At 60.9% G+C, this 19,131-nt stretch overlaps 1 protein-coding gene across 5 annotated transcripts in view; it reads right to left on the bottom strand.

The window, feature by feature from the left end:
• IQSEC1 (IQ motif and Sec7 domain ArfGEF 1) overlaps positions 1-17,987 on the bottom strand; it is a 68,447-nt gene extending 50,460 nt beyond the window's left edge. For 4 of the 5 annotated variants that reach the window (XM_060109391.1, XM_060109392.1, XM_060109393.1 and 1 more), the window contains exon 1: positions 17,685-17,987. In XM_060109391.1, the coding sequence (XP_059965374.1) occupies positions 17,685-17,749 (65 nt within the window). In that variant the 5' untranslated portion in view covers positions 17,750-17,987. The remainder of the gene's footprint in view (positions 1-17,684) is intronic. The other variant, XM_060109394.1, reaches the window with a different exon arrangement.
• Positions 17,988-19,131: the final 1,144 nt, after the last annotated feature.

Here is a 19,131-nt window from a genome sequence, read left to right as displayed (position 1 = left end):
ACTGGGCCAAGGTCACACATGCAGGGGACCTGACCCCAGGTGGGTGCACCTGCCAGCTGGTGGCCCAGAGGAAGCATGTTCAGTTGACATGCTGGGGGCAGAGCTGGGGTTCAGGGCCTGGGGGTCTTGGGCCTTGGGGTCGTGCATGGTCATGAGATAAGCCAGCCTGGGCTGTGTGGTGCCAGCTGTGGTCATGTGGTCACATGACACGGAAAAGCCACCCTCTTCCGAGTGGCCCGGATGCAGAGCTTGGAGCAGAGTCAGGATGCAAGTGCAGGTCACTGTCCCAGTCTTTCCCACTGACACATGCCTGGCCCCGAGGAACAGCATACAAGGACACGGGGTGGATGTGAAGGGAGAAGTGAGCGTGTAAAGGGACAAAGGGCTGGTGTGCCAGCAAGAAGGGGGCAGAAGTCTTCCCCAGGGGACCGGGGAGGCCGCACCTACGCCGCTCACCCACCCTCGTCCCTGGTCTGGGTGGAGGCAGCATCTCCAGGGAGGACTAAAGCCTCGCAGCCTGGACCACAGCTGGTAAGTGGTCCTCAGTGAAGACGGATGCCCAGCTGGCAACCGAAGGGACTTACGGACCCCGGCGGACACCCCTAAGCCCTTCCCTCCCAGGGAGGAGAAGCTGGGGACCCCTAGACTGAGGCCGGGCAATGCTAGGCGCCTCCCCTGGTGGGCAGGTTGGGTCAGTGTGACCTAGAAGGACCTCAGGAGGGCTGGTGAGCAGGACCGGGTGCATCTCAGCCTGCAGGGCTGGTGGAAATCTGGGGAGGGTGGATGGAGGGCAGAGCGGGCGAGTCCACGGGGAGCACGCAGGGCCTCCAGACACCGCCGAGGCCTCAGACACAGGGGCAGGGGGAGGCGGGAGCCACATCCACCTCAACTCCCACCTAAACATCCAAGGTCCCTTTTGGCTGCTTAACGAGGAGCCCCATATCCAAAACGAGGGAGGTGACGAGCTTTCTGGACAATCTGGAGGCGGCCCTAGGGCTTGGCAGGCTCAGGAGAGTCAGGAGAGCTCCTGCTTTTACCCAGTTCCTAAACTTGCTTTAATGAGGCTCCACGGTGATCACAAAGGAACTGAATAAACGCGTGTCCAGCCCCAGGCGCACCCTCTTTGCTGCCCAGCAGACCCCTGGAACACAAGCTCCACTGAGCTCCTGCGTGGCCCCCACCCGCCCCTGCAGTCGCCCCATCTTGGCCGATAGCAACTCCATCCTTCCAGCTGCTCAGGCCAAAACTCTGACAGCCGCTCTTGGCAATTCTCTTTTTCTCACACCCAACTCCCCATCAGTCAGCAAATTGGGCCGCTCCACCTTCAAAACAGAGCCAGCACCTGACTGCTTGGCCTACCCACAACTAGCCCGGTCTGCGCAGGCCTCACCTCTTCCCTGTCTAATGGCCACAGCCTCTCCAGCAGGCTCATCCGACCCCTCACCCCTCCATTCAGCAGCTGGGATCTGTTAAAACACAACTCGGACCAGGTCCCTCCTCTGCTGTCCCTCATGGGGCTTAGAGCCAAGGCCTCACAGTGACCCGGAAGGCTCTGTAGGACCGGCTGTCCCCCTGCTACCCCTCCTCCATGCCCCCTTGGCCATCCCACCCCCACCCTGCTGGCCTGCTGGCTGTTCCTCCACATTCCTGACACACTCCAACCGCAGGGCCTTTGCACGTGCTTTTCCTCTGCTGGTGTCTTTTCCCAGATGTCCACCTGGCTCACTCCCTCACCTCCTTCAGGTCTCTGCTCAAAGGCTGCCCGAGTCTCAGCGAGGACCCCAGCCCTCCCCCAATCTTCCCCTGCTGCACCTCTCTACAGTGGTATGCCACCGCCTCACCACCATCTGTGGGAATGTCTGTCCTGTGAGATCTAGGCCCCAGAACAGCACCTGGCACATAGGAGGTGCACACACTCTGAACTACCCCTACCAAGCCAGGGAAGCCTTTTTAAAGAAACCCAGATTCCTGAGGGCTGCTCTGTCTGCCACGTGGACCACAAGGTCTGTGGGAGTGGGACCTGGGCCCGGGTGGGCACCAACTTACAACAAACTGTCTCAGCCACGCTGGCTGGACCCAACCCTCAGGTAAGGTTTCAGATCCTGGTTGGGGATGGCGGGATACGGAGCCACTGAGACCCAAAACACACCCAAAGTGACAATTTCAATGCAGAAAATCCACACAACCATGACTCAGAACTGTCTAGAAGTAGGTATTTAAAGGAAAGCTGGAAGCTTTTCTACCTCCCCGCCCCTAACTTTTGGGCTCAAAAGGGACAAGGACCCTCTGGCCGGACAATGACACCTCTCCCTCGCGAGGTGGTGCCCAGGTGACAGACACGAGATAACTGCAGAGGGCCTGGGGCACGTGGCCCCCAAACCGGGCTGGTCCCTAGACTCCCCTGGGAGAGTCGGCAGCCAATTCCCACCCAAGTCTGGAGATCCCGAGAATTCAAAGGGTCAGCCATCCTGACTACCAAGCCAAGCCCCCCGTCAGACACAGAGGAAACTGGGGCTCAGGAGCAGAGACCCAGCCACAGCCCTCCCCTCCCGCCGCCCACAGCCCTGGGTCTGGAAGCCCACCCACGGGCAAGGTACACACCTGAGGTGGAGGGCCCGAGTCCAGCCCACGTGGCCCTGTTTGGTCGACACAGAGCAGTGGCCACCATCTTCTTTTTCTTTCTCAAGTGAGAACTAGGTACCAGGAGTGTTCACTCACCCGGATTTCTGGCTTTTCTTAGATAAAATCAGAAGAGAGCGCATTCCTGCGTGGCCTCCGTCGCTGAGCTCAGAGGCAGCCACCTGCAGTGCCCTGGGCCCCTGCCGGCCGCCTGCCTCGTGGTGGACGCCTGCCCGCCTGCCCCGCAGGTGCCGGGGCTGGTCCTGCTTCACTGGTGCCGAGGGCACAGAGCCGCAGCCACGGGCCCAAATCCCCCGAAGGGGTGACTTCCCCTGGCCTGACCTCAGGTTCCCAACAGTAAAACGGTCCAGCCAGGGCTCTGCAGCAGCGGCCTGACGGCTCAGTCCCCTCCAGGGCCCCCAAGGGACATGGCGTCTGCAGGCCGAAGCCTAAGGATTCGGCCTGACCAGCTCCCTTACTGAGGCTTTAAACATAGCCACATAGCTAATAAGATAACTTACTACAGAGTTTTGTTTTTTTAAAAAAAGAATGGTGATTTTAAAACCTCACCGGTTTTAATCTCTCAAGATTTTCTCTGGACCTGAAAAGTCTTATTCACCAAACCACGGATGGGGCAGCTGGGCTGCACGTGGACCTCAATGTAGACCCCAAAGCAGCCGCCCGTGGGAAGGTCTGTCCTCCCCCAGGAGCCCCCCTGCAACCCCCTCCCCCAGGCTGGTCACTTCATTCCGTGAACTGAAGCCAACTATATGACACACCCAGGTCAGGGCCAGGGACGTGGGGGGACACGGACGACGACGGCTGGCGTTAGGAACAGTCATGGGGTGCATCAGGCGCCACAGGCTGGCGAGCAGAGCCCGAGCCCCAGCGCCCGAGGCGGGAAGCTTCCTGGAAGGCACACACCCTCTGCCAGGACCTCAGGCGGAGCAGCGGGTGGCGGGTGAGGGCTCTTCCGGGCTCAGGACACTGTGTGTGTGGAGGCTGAGCAGCGGAGGTCGGGGTCCACTGTGTGCACAAGGGATGGGAAAGCTCAGTCTGGCGGGACACACAGAGGGCTGCAGGAGCCAGAGTGTTCAGGACCTTGCAAGGCTTGTCAGGGAGGGTGCGGTGGACTGCAGGGCCGGGGCAAGGCCACAGAGGGTCTAGGGTTTACCTGGGGTGGGACAGACGGCAGTGGCACCCTAGAAAGGGAACGCTAACTGTGGAGCACAGGCCCCTCAGCCCCCGAGTCACTGCCTCCGCCTCTCCCCATCCTTCCCCTGCGGTGACCCTCGGGGCACAAGCAGGCCCTGACGACAGGATGGGGGAAAGGGCTGGTCCCAGGGACAGTGACGAGCCAGAAGAGCGAGACAGCTATGCCCGTCCTCAGGTCCTGGAAGCCACGCTGGTGGGGCCAGAGGTCACCGAGAAGCTGGGGAGGCTAAGGAAGGGGCTGTGAGGGCCCGGGGAGGGGAGGGAGGGAGGGAGCTGGGGCAGGAGGACGGGTGGGTGAGAGGAGGGGATGGGCGGTGGCTGGAGGGGCTGGCGCTCCAGGGAAGGCCCGTGGTGTGCGAGCTGGCAGGGACCTGGGCACACCTGAACGGCGACAGGAGAGGGCCCTGGAGGAGCACCAGAGGAGAGGGCCCCAGCGGGTAGGACCCGGCAGCCCCGTAGGACCTCCCCTCTGCCTTGCTTCTCCGAGGGGCCGGGGTGGGGAGGTCAGTGGGTTGCCCCCGACCCCCAGCAAGCTGGGACTCGGGCAGGGCCAGCTTCGGGAGCCCGAGGTCTGAATTAGACCAAAGCAAGAGAAATGGGGCTCACTCCGACCCTCTGTCCAGTTGCAGGGAGGGCCCGCAGCCCTGACACTGGCCCTGGGTCTCCACCCCCGCGTCTCTTGGCCTCTGTGACCCGCAGACCCCTCGGATGGCCCCTGAGCCTGGAACAGCCCCTCCCCGGCCGCCCAGCCACTGTCCTCTCTGATGAGGGCAGACAGGTCGCTGGCCCGACTGCTCCATCACCCGACTGCTCCATCACCTCGGGGGAGAGGGCCGTGGCCGCAAAGCACCCGGGGATGAGGTCCAGCTCAGCTCCGCCTCCCGCCTCCAGGGCTGCAGACCGGTTCTACTGGCACCAAGGCCTCCAGAAGCGGTTTTCATAAACGTATAAAAATACAGGACTCGGGACAATGAACTTCTCAGAGTGGGAGGCTATTTTTAGAGCCCTGCTAACTGCGCCAGCATTCAGCATCTCCCTGTGTGTCAGCTGCTGCTGGCGAGATGGGCCTCGGGCAGGAGCGGGGTCTCCTCAGGACGCGAGCGCATCAGGAGAGGCGCGGTGTTGGGATGCCCGAGCTGTGGGGCATGGGGGCCGCCGCCTGGCACTCCCCGCCCCAGGTCCTGAGTGCCCACACGGCCCTGCAGGGCACTCACCACTCCACGGTGTCCCGACGTGAGCCGGCAAGAGTATGGGCGGGTGGCCAGCACCCCGGGGTCCAGCCACCCTCCCCAAGCCTCAGTTTCCAACCTGCAGAGCAGGAGCGAGGCCGCCACCTCGGGGGTATGGAGTCGGGGACCCGTTGCCGGGCAAGGAGCCCTATGGACAGCCAATGCGGAGCCTAATTGGACAGGAACCCCTCCAGGGGGCGGGGCAGCGCCCTTCCTCAGACAGGCCTGTTCTCACCAGCGCACGGCCAGAGGGAAGGAACAGAAGTCCGCTGCGCAGCCAGGCCCTCGCCCTGTCCTGTCAACATATTTCCAAGTCGCCCTTCCGGCCCTGGGGAGGTGGCGGCTCCAGCATCCCTGGCGCAGGCCTGACTCCTAAACATAAAGAACGCCTGTCTACGCCTGCCTGCCGAGCCGGGCTGGACCTCCCAGCAGCTCTTCGTGAGTCACTCCCACTAAAATAGCCCGGGGGGACGGAGGGTCAGAGGTCAGCACCAACAGCCGCAGTCAGGGCCATCCCACGGGGCTCAGGGCATGGCAAACGCAGGGCATAAAGGCCACCCTGGCAACAGGGAAGGGAAAGGGGTTCTGCAACTACCAGCCCCACCTCCCCCCACCTCCACTGTCTCCACCGCATCGAGCAGGCTGGTTATCTGACTGCCTTTTCCCCTGCATCCTGTGTCTCTCCCTTGGAAAGCTGGGAGGGGGCTGCATGCTGCTCGCCCCTTGCTCAGGCCCCTAAGGCTGACAACAGGGCTAGGGGAGCTCAGTGAGCATTTGCTGAATGAGTGATGCTACACCAGCAATGCCACCAGAGGCTAAGGGGCCCCAGTGAATCTGGGAAGTAGCGTCCCTCATTCGTTCGCTTACTCAACAAACACAGAGATGAGAAGGATGAGGCCCACTAGATGATCAGGATCCAGAGCTGGGCACCAGGTGAACCTCCCAGCCTCCCCTCCCACACCTGTGCCCTCTCTGAGCTACTCCTGGACCAGGGGCCGCAAGCCCCTAACTTTCCCTGTAAGACCTTTGGGCGGCGCCCTCAGCCCCTCGGCCAGGCATTTCACTGGGGCCGCCTCAGTCAGGCCCAGCGAGCCCGCAGCTGGGCTCACTCCTCCCCCGCTTACAAGCGGGGGCACCGATGCCTGGGGTGGGGGGCAGACTCATCTGACTCCCCCGACACACCCACAGCCGCGACGGGGCCTGGGACTCTGGACCTGTGCCCACGCCTGCTCCCTGGCCCTGCTGCCCGGCCTCGGCAGCACCAAACGGCCGCAGACACGGGCGAGCTTCTCCGAGGAACAGACGTGTGTTCTGCACCCAGGACGCCGCTTCCCAGGCCTCGAGGCTCAAAGGAACAGGGGCCGCGTGCAGGCCACCTCTGCCCGCCCCCACCTCCCCAGCCCTGGGAGGCCTCAGACGGGAGGCAGGCGCAGGGACCCCTCCACAGGCGGCAAATGTGCGCTTTTACCTGGGCTGGAATCCAGCTGGCGGGGAAGCTACAGGCTCGGGTGGAGGCAGGGTTGTGGGGAAGGGGTGAGGGCCGACACAGGCGACCCCCAACCCAGCGCAGCCCAGCCAGGGCCTCTGCTCGGCGAGGGGCTGCTCACATGGCATCACCAACAGTCCCAGGGGGCCCCAACCTGCCTGAGGATCTCACCCCACATCCCAGGAACCAGAGCACCAAGCCAGGGGACAGGCCTAAACCAAGGGAAATGGGGCCTCTAATGCCAGTCCTGCAGCCAAACCCAGGACGGACAGCCTTTCCAGAGAAAGGCTGTGAAAAAGCCTTTTATTCTCCCCAGTGCCATCTGGGCGAGGACCAAGGGAAGGGTGAGCCCCAGCCATCTGCGACCCTGCGCCTCACCCCCAGGACGGCTGGCTGGGAGGCCTGGCACCCACCCTGCCACTCCTCACATGGGCACCTGAGGGGCAGAGCTCTCTGGGAGACAAGGGTCTCTGCGAGGGGAGCTCACGAGGTCTCAACACAGAGCTCCAGATGGGCAGCTAAGGATCAGGCCACGTGGGCCCATATTCCAGCCTGGTAACAAACAGACGGAGCTGGGCGGCAGCCACACCCACCAGAGGCCAGGGCTCTCCCACCGCCACAGTCCTCACCACTCCCTAGAGCCCGCCCACAGCTGGCCTGCTCCTCTCCCTCACACCGCCTTCCTTCCAGAGCACCTGCATTTGCTCGCCATGCTTGCAAAGGACCAGCATGCGAGAGCCAAGTCAAAGAGCAGGATAGTAAGATCCGCAGCTCCGGGATCTGCTGCTCCCAAGGAACCGGATTTAGAACACCGCGTCCCGAGGGGCAGGGCTCCAGAATTCCCACGGCTCTGCACAGCGGTGGGAACGCCCAGGCCTTCCGCTCTGTCGCACCCTCTGCGCGTTTGATTTTTGCAAGACCCACCGAAGTGGGTCCACGTGGATGACAATCCACGATCACACAGCCGTCATGGCCACCGGACTTCAACTCACCAGACGTCCTCCTTCCTCAGTGTCATGCGGCTAGGATATAACTTAAAAAGCGTTCATCCAAACCCGGATGCCCAGGTGACGTCCCGGGGTCTGCCCACCCTCAGCAGCCCCCTTCACCCGTCTGTGCAAGGAAAGGTGCCCTGCAGCTTGGGACGCGCCCACAGGGAGTGTGGGGGAGGCTCTGGGAGGAGGTCAGACCAGGCCGAGCTCCAGCTGCCCCACTGCCGGGCTGAGTGACCCCGGGTAGGTGACCTCACCTCTCCAGGCTTCCGCTGGCTCATCTTAGCAACGGGTATCACTCCTGCCCGCTACCCAGCAGGCAAGGGGGAATCAAGTGAGGACAGGCTTTGCCAACGGCAAGCCCCCGTGGGAGCACGGGGGTATTTCTGTTCTGCACACGGACGGACAAGGGCTTGGCCAAGAGCCTCTGCTGGGTTTGTCGAGGCCGGATAGAGATGTGGGAAACGTGGTCTGCAGTCCAGCACCAACCTAAGCACTCCCTGCTCGGGAACCAGAAACACCTGGGTGCAAGTGCACAGAGCTTCATCGTTTCACTCCACCCACAGGTTACCTGAAAGTTTACAAAACTGCTCCCCTCACCGGGATCTCATCTGCAGACAGCATCACCTCCTCCCTGTCTGTATTTTTTCATTGGCCACTTCCTACAGCCTGCCCTCTGCCAGACACTCACCCCCGGCTAAGCCAGGGCGGCTCTTGTTGGTTTTGACTGTTTGACTGCATTAGGATGACTGGGGCTTCCAATCCCTGGGCGCACTCGGAAAGGTTTTTCCAAACACACACACACACAGACACTCACACACGCATGCACACAGCCAAAAATCTTCCCAGCCGAGCCAAATTAACTACAGAGGCCTCTAGTTATTTCCATACGCGCAACATGGACTTAAATAAAGCAGTTCTCTGTGGCAGGCTCCAGCAGACTGGGCTGGGCCGGGCCCCAGGGACCCTACCCACCCCCCTCCCGGCAGGGCAGGCAGGAGGCACCAGCTGGGGAGGTGGCTCGGGGGAGCGAGCGGGCAGAGAGGGGACATCCGGCACACAGGCCTCCCGTCTGCAGCCCACCCTGTCGGCCAGGGCCCAGCGCGGGGCCCTCTTGGAGCCCGGGACGCTCTCGGCCCAGCTGTCCAGTCGCATCCTAGACGGCGGGCCACCAAGCTGTTCTCGCCCCCTCTGCTGAGAGAAAGCACTTTCCAAGTTGCAAATGATCCAAGTCCTTGCCGACCTAAAATCTTTGTCACGGTCCGACTCCCCGGGGCAGTGCCCATGCCCCCTCGCACAGGGCCCTGCCCACCCCTCCCCTTGTGCTCCAGGCTATGGCACTGCCCATGCCCTTCCCGGGACACTGGGTGCCCATGACGGAGGGGGCACAGCCCACAAGAGGCCCCGGGACGCCCTGCCCGACAGTGAGCTGACCCTGGGACGGGTGCACACGTTGTGTGTCTGTGTCCTCAGGGCCAGCACATCCTAGGATGAGTGAAGGAAGGAAGGAACTGATGGTGACAAGAATCACTGCACAGCAGCAGGTGACAGCCACGCGCCCAGCCTGCGGAGCATCTCACAGAGAACTAACTAACCGTCCAACAACTTTTTCCTTAATAGACGTTTATTCTTTAGAGTAGTTTTAGGTTCTCAGCAAAATGAAGCGTCGAGTACAGGGTTCCCATACACCCGCCCCGACACGCGCACAGTCGTACCCCCGTCAACACCTCCACCAGAGCGGCACCTGTCACAGCCGGGAACGCGTGGACACTGCGCCGTCACCCAGGGGCCGCAGGTCACTGAGGGCTCACGCTCGGAGCTAAAGGTAGAGGCAGGTGCTCTATCACCTACCCATTTAGTCGACAGAGAAACTGAGACACAGAGGTAATGTAACTGAGTGAGTGGGGGAGGGAGAAAGGGGGAGGCCGACCAAGGCACCGGGCCGCCGGCCGATGGGCCACCGTGCTTCACAGCCGCACCTCTGCAATCCCTTCCTCGGGAGGGGGAGGCCACCCCCCTTGTCTGTCCCCCAACCCCCTCCTGCCTCTCAGGACCTGGACCTGCAGCATTGCCGACGGGCCCCCACCTGCACGCGGCAGCCGGAACCGGAGCAGCGAGGGCCTGGGCAAGGATGCTGCCCCTCAGCCTCCTGTAACAGCGGCACACAACCCTCCCCTGTCTGGCACCTGGCAAGCAGGAGCTGTGTGACCTCGGGCAAGTGACTAGGCCTCTCTGTGCCTCAGTTTCTTAGCCATAAGATAGGGGTGTTGTCCAGCTCACAGGGCTGCTGTGAGGGCCACATGGTAACGCACACAAGTCCTCACCCGGGGCCTGAGAATCAGGATGTGCTGGGGGCTGCGCCGCACGGCGCCATGGGGACCGGGTGGCTGGAATGCGGTGGGAAGAGACCTTAAGGAGAGGCCTTTGCTCAGAACCAGGCGTCAGACCACGTGACCCAAGACCAGCTCCCGCCTGAGCAGAGTGCGGGGTGCGCTGGGTGGGCACCGGTTCAGAGCAGGAGTGGGGTGGGACTCGGGCACACTGTGGCTTTTTAACTGAAGCTGGTTGCGGGCCCTCCGTGTGCCCAGCACTGTGTCAGACGCCGGGGCGGTGACAGTGATATGTTAACATGTTCCTAAGGACCAGACCAACTCACATGTCCTGAGCACCCACCGTGTGCCAGGCTGAGACACAATGCAGGGCGGGGAGGGGGGCGGGTGTCAGGATGACTCCAGCCTTCTATCCAGAGCCCAAGCCAGGGTCGGGCGGGGAGATCTGGGGAGGGGAGGCCGTAAGGAGCCAGGGTAGAAGCCGCAGGACAGAGAGGAGGGATGAGGGCCTGGTAGAGGCCCGGGTGGGAGAGGGGCTGGCCACGAGGGCTTGGAAGGAGCTGCAGTGGTGCGTGTGGATATCTCTTAAGCCAGAGGAAAGAGCACTTGGGGGCCACGTGTCAGGCCACCCAGAGGCCAGGTGAGATGAGAGGCCACTGTGTGGGGGGACAGGGGCGTAGAGGCCACTGCTACCCCACCACCGGGCGAGGGCAGCCCCGGGGTAGCAGGCAGGGCCCCGTGGGGACACAGAGCAAGGAGCCCAGTCCTGCCTGGGGGCCTGCGGGGTGGAGGCCAGCGCCTTGGGCATCCCACCCGACAACCTGACGGAGGGGCCTCGCAGGCCTGGCCTCCCCCAGGGGCTGGCGTCACTCAGGTCTCAAGGCCGGGAAACCGGGCCAGGCTCTGGGTTCCCAGGCTGGGCCACCACAGCCAAGGGCCATTGGAGAAACGCGGATGTGCCCCAGGGACCCACCCCGGCCACACGACACGTCCACTGCCAGACATGAGGCTGACCGCACGACAGGTCCTTGATTTAAAATCAACAAAATGTCTGGGATTTGCCTCAGAATAATCCGGAGGCAAGGAACTAAAATTGCCCATGGGAGCCATTATGCCGTTCTCTCTACTTTGTATATGTTTGGAGTTTTCCATAAGAAAGAGTTTAAAATAGTGCCAAGAATCTGCTGTCCACATTAAGGCCTATCATCTTCCTGGGCCATTTCTTCCATTTTTACTGCATGGGGGAAAAAAACCCAAACCCTGCACACTTAATTTATGGCTTTGAGAAAGTCAAGGCCGGAGGGAACAGAGAAGCCCAATCTGCAGGGCCGCACTTCGCCCTTCTCACAGCAGAGGAAAGAGCCGTTTCCCAATCACTTCCTCTCCGGCTCCAGCACGGCACTGAGCTACCCTGGGGCTTGTCCAGGGTCTACACGGGGAAATAAGACCGATTCATAAGAACCCGGGAGCAGCTGGCAGTTCCTGAACAACTGCCACCAGCCCCTCCGCGGGGGAGCCGTCCTGACACCGTCAGGGGACCTGGAGGGCCGTTCTCACGCCGGGTGGCCTCCCGGGTGACCTCCCGGGCCAGCAAACATGCTCTTGAGATGCCAGGCCCCTAGCCAGAGCTGCAAGGGTGCCGCACCCACTGCGAAGTGGGCTCTGTGCTCTCCACACGTGGCTTCTGGGAGAACCCAGTGTTGCTGTTTGGCCTGGGGGGGGTCCCACACATTCCTGTCTGCCCCCCACCCCTTCCTGCCTCTGCCTCATCCTCCATTCTTTTTTTTTTTTTTTTTTTTTTTTTTTTGCCGTACACGGGCCTCTCATTGTTGTGGCCTCTCCCGTCGCGGAGCACAGGCTCCGGACGCGCAGGCTCAGCGGCCATGGCTCACGGGCCCAGCCGCTCCGCAGCATGTGGGGTCTTCCCAGACCGGGGCACGAACCCGTGTCCCCTGAATCGGCAGGAGGACTCTCAACCACTGCGCCACCAGGGAAGCCCCTCATCCTCCATTCTTGAAAGCCCAAGCCCTCACCACAATAAGGTCAGGGAGGGGGAAAGATATACTTTAACCTGAAGACCAAATCTACATTGTACAAAACTTGAATATGTTATTTTCATTTTCTCGCCTCAGTTTCCTTGTCCGTAAAATGGGAATAATACCAGCTACTTATTTCACAAGGCTCTTGGGAGGTTCAAATAGGATAAGTGTGTGTAAGATTCAAAGGCCACCCAAATGTCAGATATTACCATTTTTATTCTGTGGCCCATTCCAGTCTGGACCAAACCTGTGCCAATACCAGACCCACCAAACCCAGCCAAGCCCTCCCCCTTCCTTGCAGGTGCCCAGCTGCACGTTTCCCAGTCTCTGGGCAAAACACTCCACTGTCCATCCTCCGTGGGAGGTTTCAATCCTCAGCTGTAAGCAGAGGCTAGGAGCACACACACAAGCCCACGGGGCGTGTCACCCCTCACCAAGGCTGCGATCTGGGTCCTCCAGTCACCACCGCCATATGCACCACGAGCAGCCTCGGCCCTGCCCTCAGCCAAAAAGAGGGGCCATCCCCTCCTGTCGAGGAACAGCGCCGTGGAACCCCTCAACTCTGAAAGAGTGAGAAGCTACCATCTACCAGGTGTTTACATTACACGTTTAAGCACTTTATGTGGACCAACTCATGTAATGAGCTCTTACTGTCACTCACCTTTTGCAAATGGGGAAACCAAGGCACAGAAAGGCTAAAGAACATTCCCAGGATCACAGAGAGTGTGAGGCCGAGGGCAGGGGTCCCAGGCTACATTATCTGCCCCCCAACCGCTGGACCAAACATCCTCCCTCAGCAAATGACCACGGGGGTCCCGCGGTCTTCACAGAGGTGGAAAGCGAGGCCCAGAAAGGGGACGTGACGTGATGCCTGATGCCAGGGCTCCCAGGGATGCCTCCTCTCTCTGGGATAATCAGGATAATAATCAGGATAAATAATAACACTGACAATGACCGTAATTGATATTTACTGAGCTCTTTCTATAACACAGTAAGGCACCATGTTTCACTCGGACGACTGCATCCAGTTCTCACACCACCGAGCCTCCCAGCCAGAGATAGAAAAGCAAACACTGTTTGCTTCCATCTTCCATCTTCAGGCATCGGGAAGAAAGTGCACACATTGGCAGACAGACAGGGACCCTGCCTGGACCACAGCCATTTCGGGAAACCCAGACAAGGAGGCTGCCTCCCAGCTGGGACTCTTTCAAATCTTCCAGTTTTTTTAATGGTCCATCTCTCCTCCCATGGGATGGAATTCAACAGCCCACATGCATGTGTGTCCCTCATGACGTCAAAGGCCATGCCCTTGGGCTCCCTCACCATGCACAGGCCAGCTATGTTCGCACGGGTCCCTCAGCAAGTCAGGGGCAGTTGGCTATTGTCCCTGAGACCCCGTGCCACACCGAGACTGGCCTGGGGGTAAGCGTGCTACCCTCAAAATGCGGTAAGTACTTGGGACCAAGGGCATCCTCCAGCATCCTGCTGGAGTGTCTGGGGAAGTAGCTCTGGGGTCTGTGAAGACATTAGGAGAACGGAGAGAGATGTCATCAACCTGCCTAGAGCTGGCACGTTTGGGGACACTCTGGGAATCCTCACAGCAGGGGATACTAGACTCCCGTTCTGTGGTTTGGGAAAGATGCAAAAGGTTCTATTTGCGATGTGACATATTTTGCTGAAGATTATTTAGTCCGAGTGGGAGCAGACCTGGCTGTGAGGAGTGCGGACCCCAGAGCCAGGCAGACGGAGTTCAAAGCTCAGCTCTCGGGATTACTGGCTGGTGACCCTGCGCAAGGCACGTAACCTTCCCCCAACTGAAACATGGGCCCAGCAGAAGCTCTTTCTTATAAACTGCTTTGAGAACTAAGTACTTCATACAGAGTTCACCAAATGGCAACCGCTGCTATCATTATTATTATACCAACCTTTGAACAAAGAGGAAAAAACAATGTCGTCATAGTTTCCCCATCTATACGAAGAGGGAGGGGACTCTGGCCATGGTTCTACACCTGGGCCTTAAGTTCACATTAAACTGTCTCCGTGTTAGGAGATAAGGAAACCACGGAAATGAAATGGAAAGAACGGTCCTTTCCATCAAGGAGCAGAGAAGCTACAGCCATGTACGAATAAGGCATTACAAGCTATTAAAGTCAGAGCAGCTAGGACCAGGCCGAGCGCCCCATGCAGACTCCAGAAACCAGCAAGAAGGAAAGCACTGAGGATACGTAAGATGGGCCGAGGGCTGCTGCTGGGCATGTACCAGGGGTCCTCAGTCACCAGGCAAAGCTGCACAGGCCCCACAATGTACTTTGGGGTCCCACTTCACAGATGAGAAAATCCAGGCTCAGACAGAGGAGGGAATATATCCGAAGCCACGCAGCTGGGAAGAGTCAGGGTTCTGTGCAACCCCGAGGCCCAGGCTCCGGGGCTCATGGCTTCACACGAGTAATCTGGTTCCCCTACATCGAACCCAGGGCCTGGCAGAGCAGGGGCTTGGTGACTGTTTGGTGAGTGAATAAAGGAACACAGGGAGTGTGACGTGGCTGCCCCTGGCGCTGCACACATCTCTCCAGAGAACAAAGTGCCCTCCGGGCCAGAGAGCGTGTACATCCACGGGTGCACTGCTCGCCGCGATGGCTGAGCACAAACCACAGCCGGGGGCTCGGGGGCACACGCCCAACCCAAGTGCAGGCACAGCAGCCAGAAGAGCAGCAGTTACCACGCCACGTCCTCCACCACGATTGCCACCACTTTCCCCTCAGTAGCCACTCACGCAGTAGGAACAGCCAGATTCTCTAAGGCCAGACCGATTACTTCTTCAAGAGCTTTAATGGCCTTTAAACTTGTTACGATTTGCTTTTTGAGAACAAATGATAAATCACACTCAACAGCCTTTGCATACCCTCCCCCCTGCCCCCCAGGAACACACAGTTCCAGGGCACCCGGGCTATCTCCACAGGACTCTCCCCTGGCTGGGTCGAAACCCATCAGCCCTGGGCCGTCGCCTTGCCTCTGTGCTTACTGGGCGGATATTCCACACGTCGTCATAATGCAGAGGAAATTTACAAAAGAGGAAGGAAGAAAATCCAATGGGTCCCTGGTGGTGGGAAGCACCTAGAGCTGACCTGGGCCAACTGTGCATCTGACCGAGTACGGGGCAGCCAGCCCAGCGAGGGCTTTTAGCCGCCCGCTGGGAGGGCCTCGGGCCCCTCCGTGAACCAGCAGCACCATTCCCTGTCACAGATGGGGAAACAGAGGTTCGCAGGGTGTGGAAACTTGCATAAACTCACAGAGCTGAGCTGGGGTTTGGAACAACGTCTGTCCGCCTCCCCAAGCCCTTCTTTCCTGACGCCCTGAGTGGCCCTGGACCCACGGATTCTCCCAGCAAACCACGATGGCACATTCCAGAGCCCAGCCAGATAACACCCGCACACGTGCACACGTGTATACTGAGCGCCTGGAGTCCTGTCCATACTCTTCCAGAAGGACCTATTTGTCCAGTCATCACTCTGTTTGACTGTGCAGCTGGCAGTCCTGTCCGTGTTTCGGAACCAACGCTGTGTAAATATTAGCACAACCAGCTCAGAGTCCGACTTCCTTGAGCGAAAGCCCAAGGATGGCGGCAGGGCTGGCAGGGACCGTTCGCAGACCTCCATCAGATCTTGTGGGTTCTACTCTGGGCTCGCCTTGTAATACTCTGGTCATGTCCCTGGATTCCCTGCCTCTGTGTGTCGATGTTGAAAGGTAGGGTGGGAGAGGCTCAAAGAGCAGCGCACCCAGGACAGGTGCCAGGCGTGCTGTTGGCCGGGGGGCGCGGCGGTGCCGGGACAGGGTGCCTTGGACCTGTTACACTCTGGGGGTGTCCCGAGGCCTATGGAGCCTGCTGGGTCCTCTCTGTGTTTACAGAAGGGGAGATGGCCTTCCCGGAAGGACTCTGGGCTGGGGGCAAGCTGGCCAGCCCAAGGAGCGCCCTGCTAAGCCTCCACAGGCCAGGGCTGGGCTGATCCTCTCCTGCCCTCCCCCAGGCACTCCGCAGCAAATGGGCCCCACCTGCTCGGAGGCCTGAGGGTGAGCTGTGGGCTGGGCCTGAGCAGGGCTTAATCTCCAGGGCACCTGGCCCGGCGGAGACCAAGGAGCAGCTGCTCATCACCAGCTCTGACCACAAAAGGGCCCAAGCAGGCTTCTCTTTATCTGGAAGATTTAGACTGGCTGAACGGAGGGACTTCCAATGAGAAGAGATGCAGGACGTAGGAACATGCAGAAGAGATGGCCACGGACATCCCAACGGGAAGGGTGGCACTGGACAAGTCCTAAGGGACGGAGAGACTCCTCAGGCTCTCTCTGCTGGCGATGGAGGAGGCCCAGCCAGCAGAGCATGCCGACTACCGGGTCCCCGCTAGCCTGTGGCCCCAGGAGGACAAAGACTCTGAGTTTTGCTCACTGCTGTGTTCCCAGTGCCTAGAGCAGGGGCTGTATACAGCAGGCGCTCACACCACAGAGCCTTGGTGCTGACAACAGAAGGCTCAACCTCAGTTTGCTCCCCTGCAACATGGGTATGCGGTACTTCAAGGACAAGAACGCAAAGGAATACGGGATGGACAGCTGCGCACGGCAGCGGCACCGGCACGTGTGGGATGTGAATATCATAACCCCCCCACCCCACCCCCGCACCATTCTCGGACTAATGCCATTGACTCCAGACAGCTGGTCCTGCAGCTGTAGCCTGCCTGGCCTCCGCCCCAGACGCAAGTAGCCATGGTCCCTGGGAACCACACCCCACAACCCCACGTGGAGCCTCAGTCCCAGGGCCCCGGCCCCTGAGGTGAGGTTGGGGGGTGCGGAGAGGAACATACGTGCGTTCTCAGCGCAGCTGCCAGACACACACTGCAGAATTTCTGAACTCAGAGATCAAACGGCTGAAGGTGGGCTCCCGCCGCAAGGGGCCTGACACAAGCCAAGGCAGTTTGTCAACAAATCCCCTCCGCCCCACAGCCCTGCTCCTCCGGGGGGCCTGCAGACAGCTCAGGGGGCAGCTGTGCTGGCGAGAAGAGCGAGGAAATCGATATTCCCAGCACATACACACTCTCTTACTCTCTCTCCATAAACACAGGCCCTTGGAAGCTCAGCCAGCCACCCGCAGGCCCCGAAGAACACGGATGATCTCTGGGGCACACACTCATCCCCGCCAGACTCCATCCCGGGCCACACCAGACACACGTCAACAGACGCCCCCAACCCCACCAGCGGCCCCCTCGCAGCCCCGCTCAGACACAGTAGCAGCCACATAGAACTCGACCTTCCTGCTCCAGGTGCCCCGGTGCCCCCCAGGAGTCCCCGCCAGAGCACACCCGGGCACCTGCGCACAGCCCCGCACACTCTCCCCGGGGGCCTCCCTACAGAGCGGACACAGGCCCAGGGTCCAGCATCAACAGGCCTGCCACCTCCGCCGGCCTGCCACCAGACACAGCACAGACGCCCGCTGGCCACTTTCCCTCCCACAAACTGCCGGCCCGCTGCGGGCCGCCTGCGCCGGATACCAACTCCCAGCGGTCTCCCCACGAGACTCGCCCACACGGACTCCCATCCGACAGTCGCTGACGAGCGCGAACGCACACCCTCCCCCGTGTTCGGGCCGCTCCTGGCCCGCACGCACACTAACGGGAGCGCTGCCCCCGGAGCCCCCCAACCCCTCGCTCACACTCACTCGGACCCGCGTCGCACGACCGCACAAGCCCACCCCGCTCAGCCGGGGCGCGCCCCGCCCCGGCCCTTACCCGCTGTCAAGCTCCAGCTCCAGCAGGGACTGCGTCCGCTCCGAGTTGCAGTGCAGGCACCACATGGCGGCCGCGGAGGGAGCTGGCGGGGCCGGGCGCCCGGGACCCAGGCCGGGCCAGCGGCGGCCGGACCCGGGCCGACACCCGACCGCCCGCGCCCTGCCCGCCCGCCACGCGACCACCTCGGGTCGCCCGGCCCAGCGCCCGCAGGTTCCCGCCTCTCCCGACCCCAAGTCCGAGCCCCAGGCCACCCGAGTCCGTCCCGCCGCCGCCGCCCGCCGCCCGCCTGGCGCAGCGTAAGGCCAGGCCGGAGGAATGTGGCCCCGGCGGGGGCGGGGCCGGGGCCGTGGCCGTGGGCGCGGGCGCGGGAGGAAGGCGCGAGGGGCGGGGCCGCGGGCGGAGGGGCGAAGGGCGGGGCCGTGCCGCGGGCGGGAGGGAGCGAGGGGCCGGGCCGCGAGCTGGAGCGGGATTCTCCCAAGGCAGCATCATCCCCTGTCCCAGACATGGGCCTTCTCCTGGGAGGCCTGCGCCCTCCCTCTAAGAGAGCCCCCAGTAGCCATATGTCCCTCCCAAGCGTGTTAGCACAACAAATACAAAACCCCAAACCAGCCAACTGCAGCCTACTCTGCCAACGGCGCCAAGCTCTGCCACTCCTGACTTTGGCCTGTTTATAAAAGGGTGCTTTTGCTCTCCCAGACATTGCGGGTCTGGGCTCTGACACCCCTGCCCTGGAGATAGGGGAGTGGGTCCCATCCTGAGGCTGGGGATACCCTTTAGGGGACTTTTTGGGGAGGATCTGATGGAAGCAGCTTCTTTCTCCCTAAGCCCACCGAACCCTTTGCCCTCCCCTCACCCAGAGACAATTTCCAGACCCCCACGGCAAGCTTAAAGTAATACTAATTAGCATTTTAGAGCTTTTTACTGACATTTGGTCCTCAAGACAACACTGTGATGCAGGTGGAGTTATTACTGACCCCACTTTCCAGAAGAGGAAACTGAGGCTCAGTTTAACTGGGTTAATAACTCTGGGAGGCTTTGCCTCACCTTCACGGCTCCCAGGCTGCACAGCTCTCCCTACTAGAAGCAATCATGCCTTGCTGTTCTCAGTTTGCACATTTTTTGTATCGTCTGTCCTCCGGCTCCTTGAAGGCAGGCACAGTGCCCGGCACCCACACTTGTGGAATGCCCAACTGTAGCTGGGAGACCTCAAGCAGAAAGACACGATCAAAACCCCACCTGTCCTGGGCCGCCCCACCGGCAGGTACATCTCCCGGAGGGCCAGGCAGCTGGCAGGTCTGCAGGGGTCAGGAAGTTGTGGGAAGCCACGCATGCAGGGGCATCCGCTTGTGTCCTTCTGACTCTTTCATTTGGAGGGGGTGGTGCGACGGTGATGAGGAGCATTATTCCCAGATGGGGAATTGGGGCGGGTGGAAAACAGTGGAGGAAG

This window comes from Mesoplodon densirostris, chromosome 10 (genome assembly GCF_025265405.1).
Source record: "Mesoplodon densirostris isolate mMesDen1 chromosome 10, mMesDen1 primary haplotype, whole genome shotgun sequence".
Taxonomy (NCBI): domain Eukaryota; kingdom Metazoa; phylum Chordata; class Mammalia; order Artiodactyla; family Ziphiidae; genus Mesoplodon; species Mesoplodon densirostris.
Note: the sequence above shows the minus strand (reverse complement) of the source record. Positions and strands in the feature narration are given on the sequence as shown.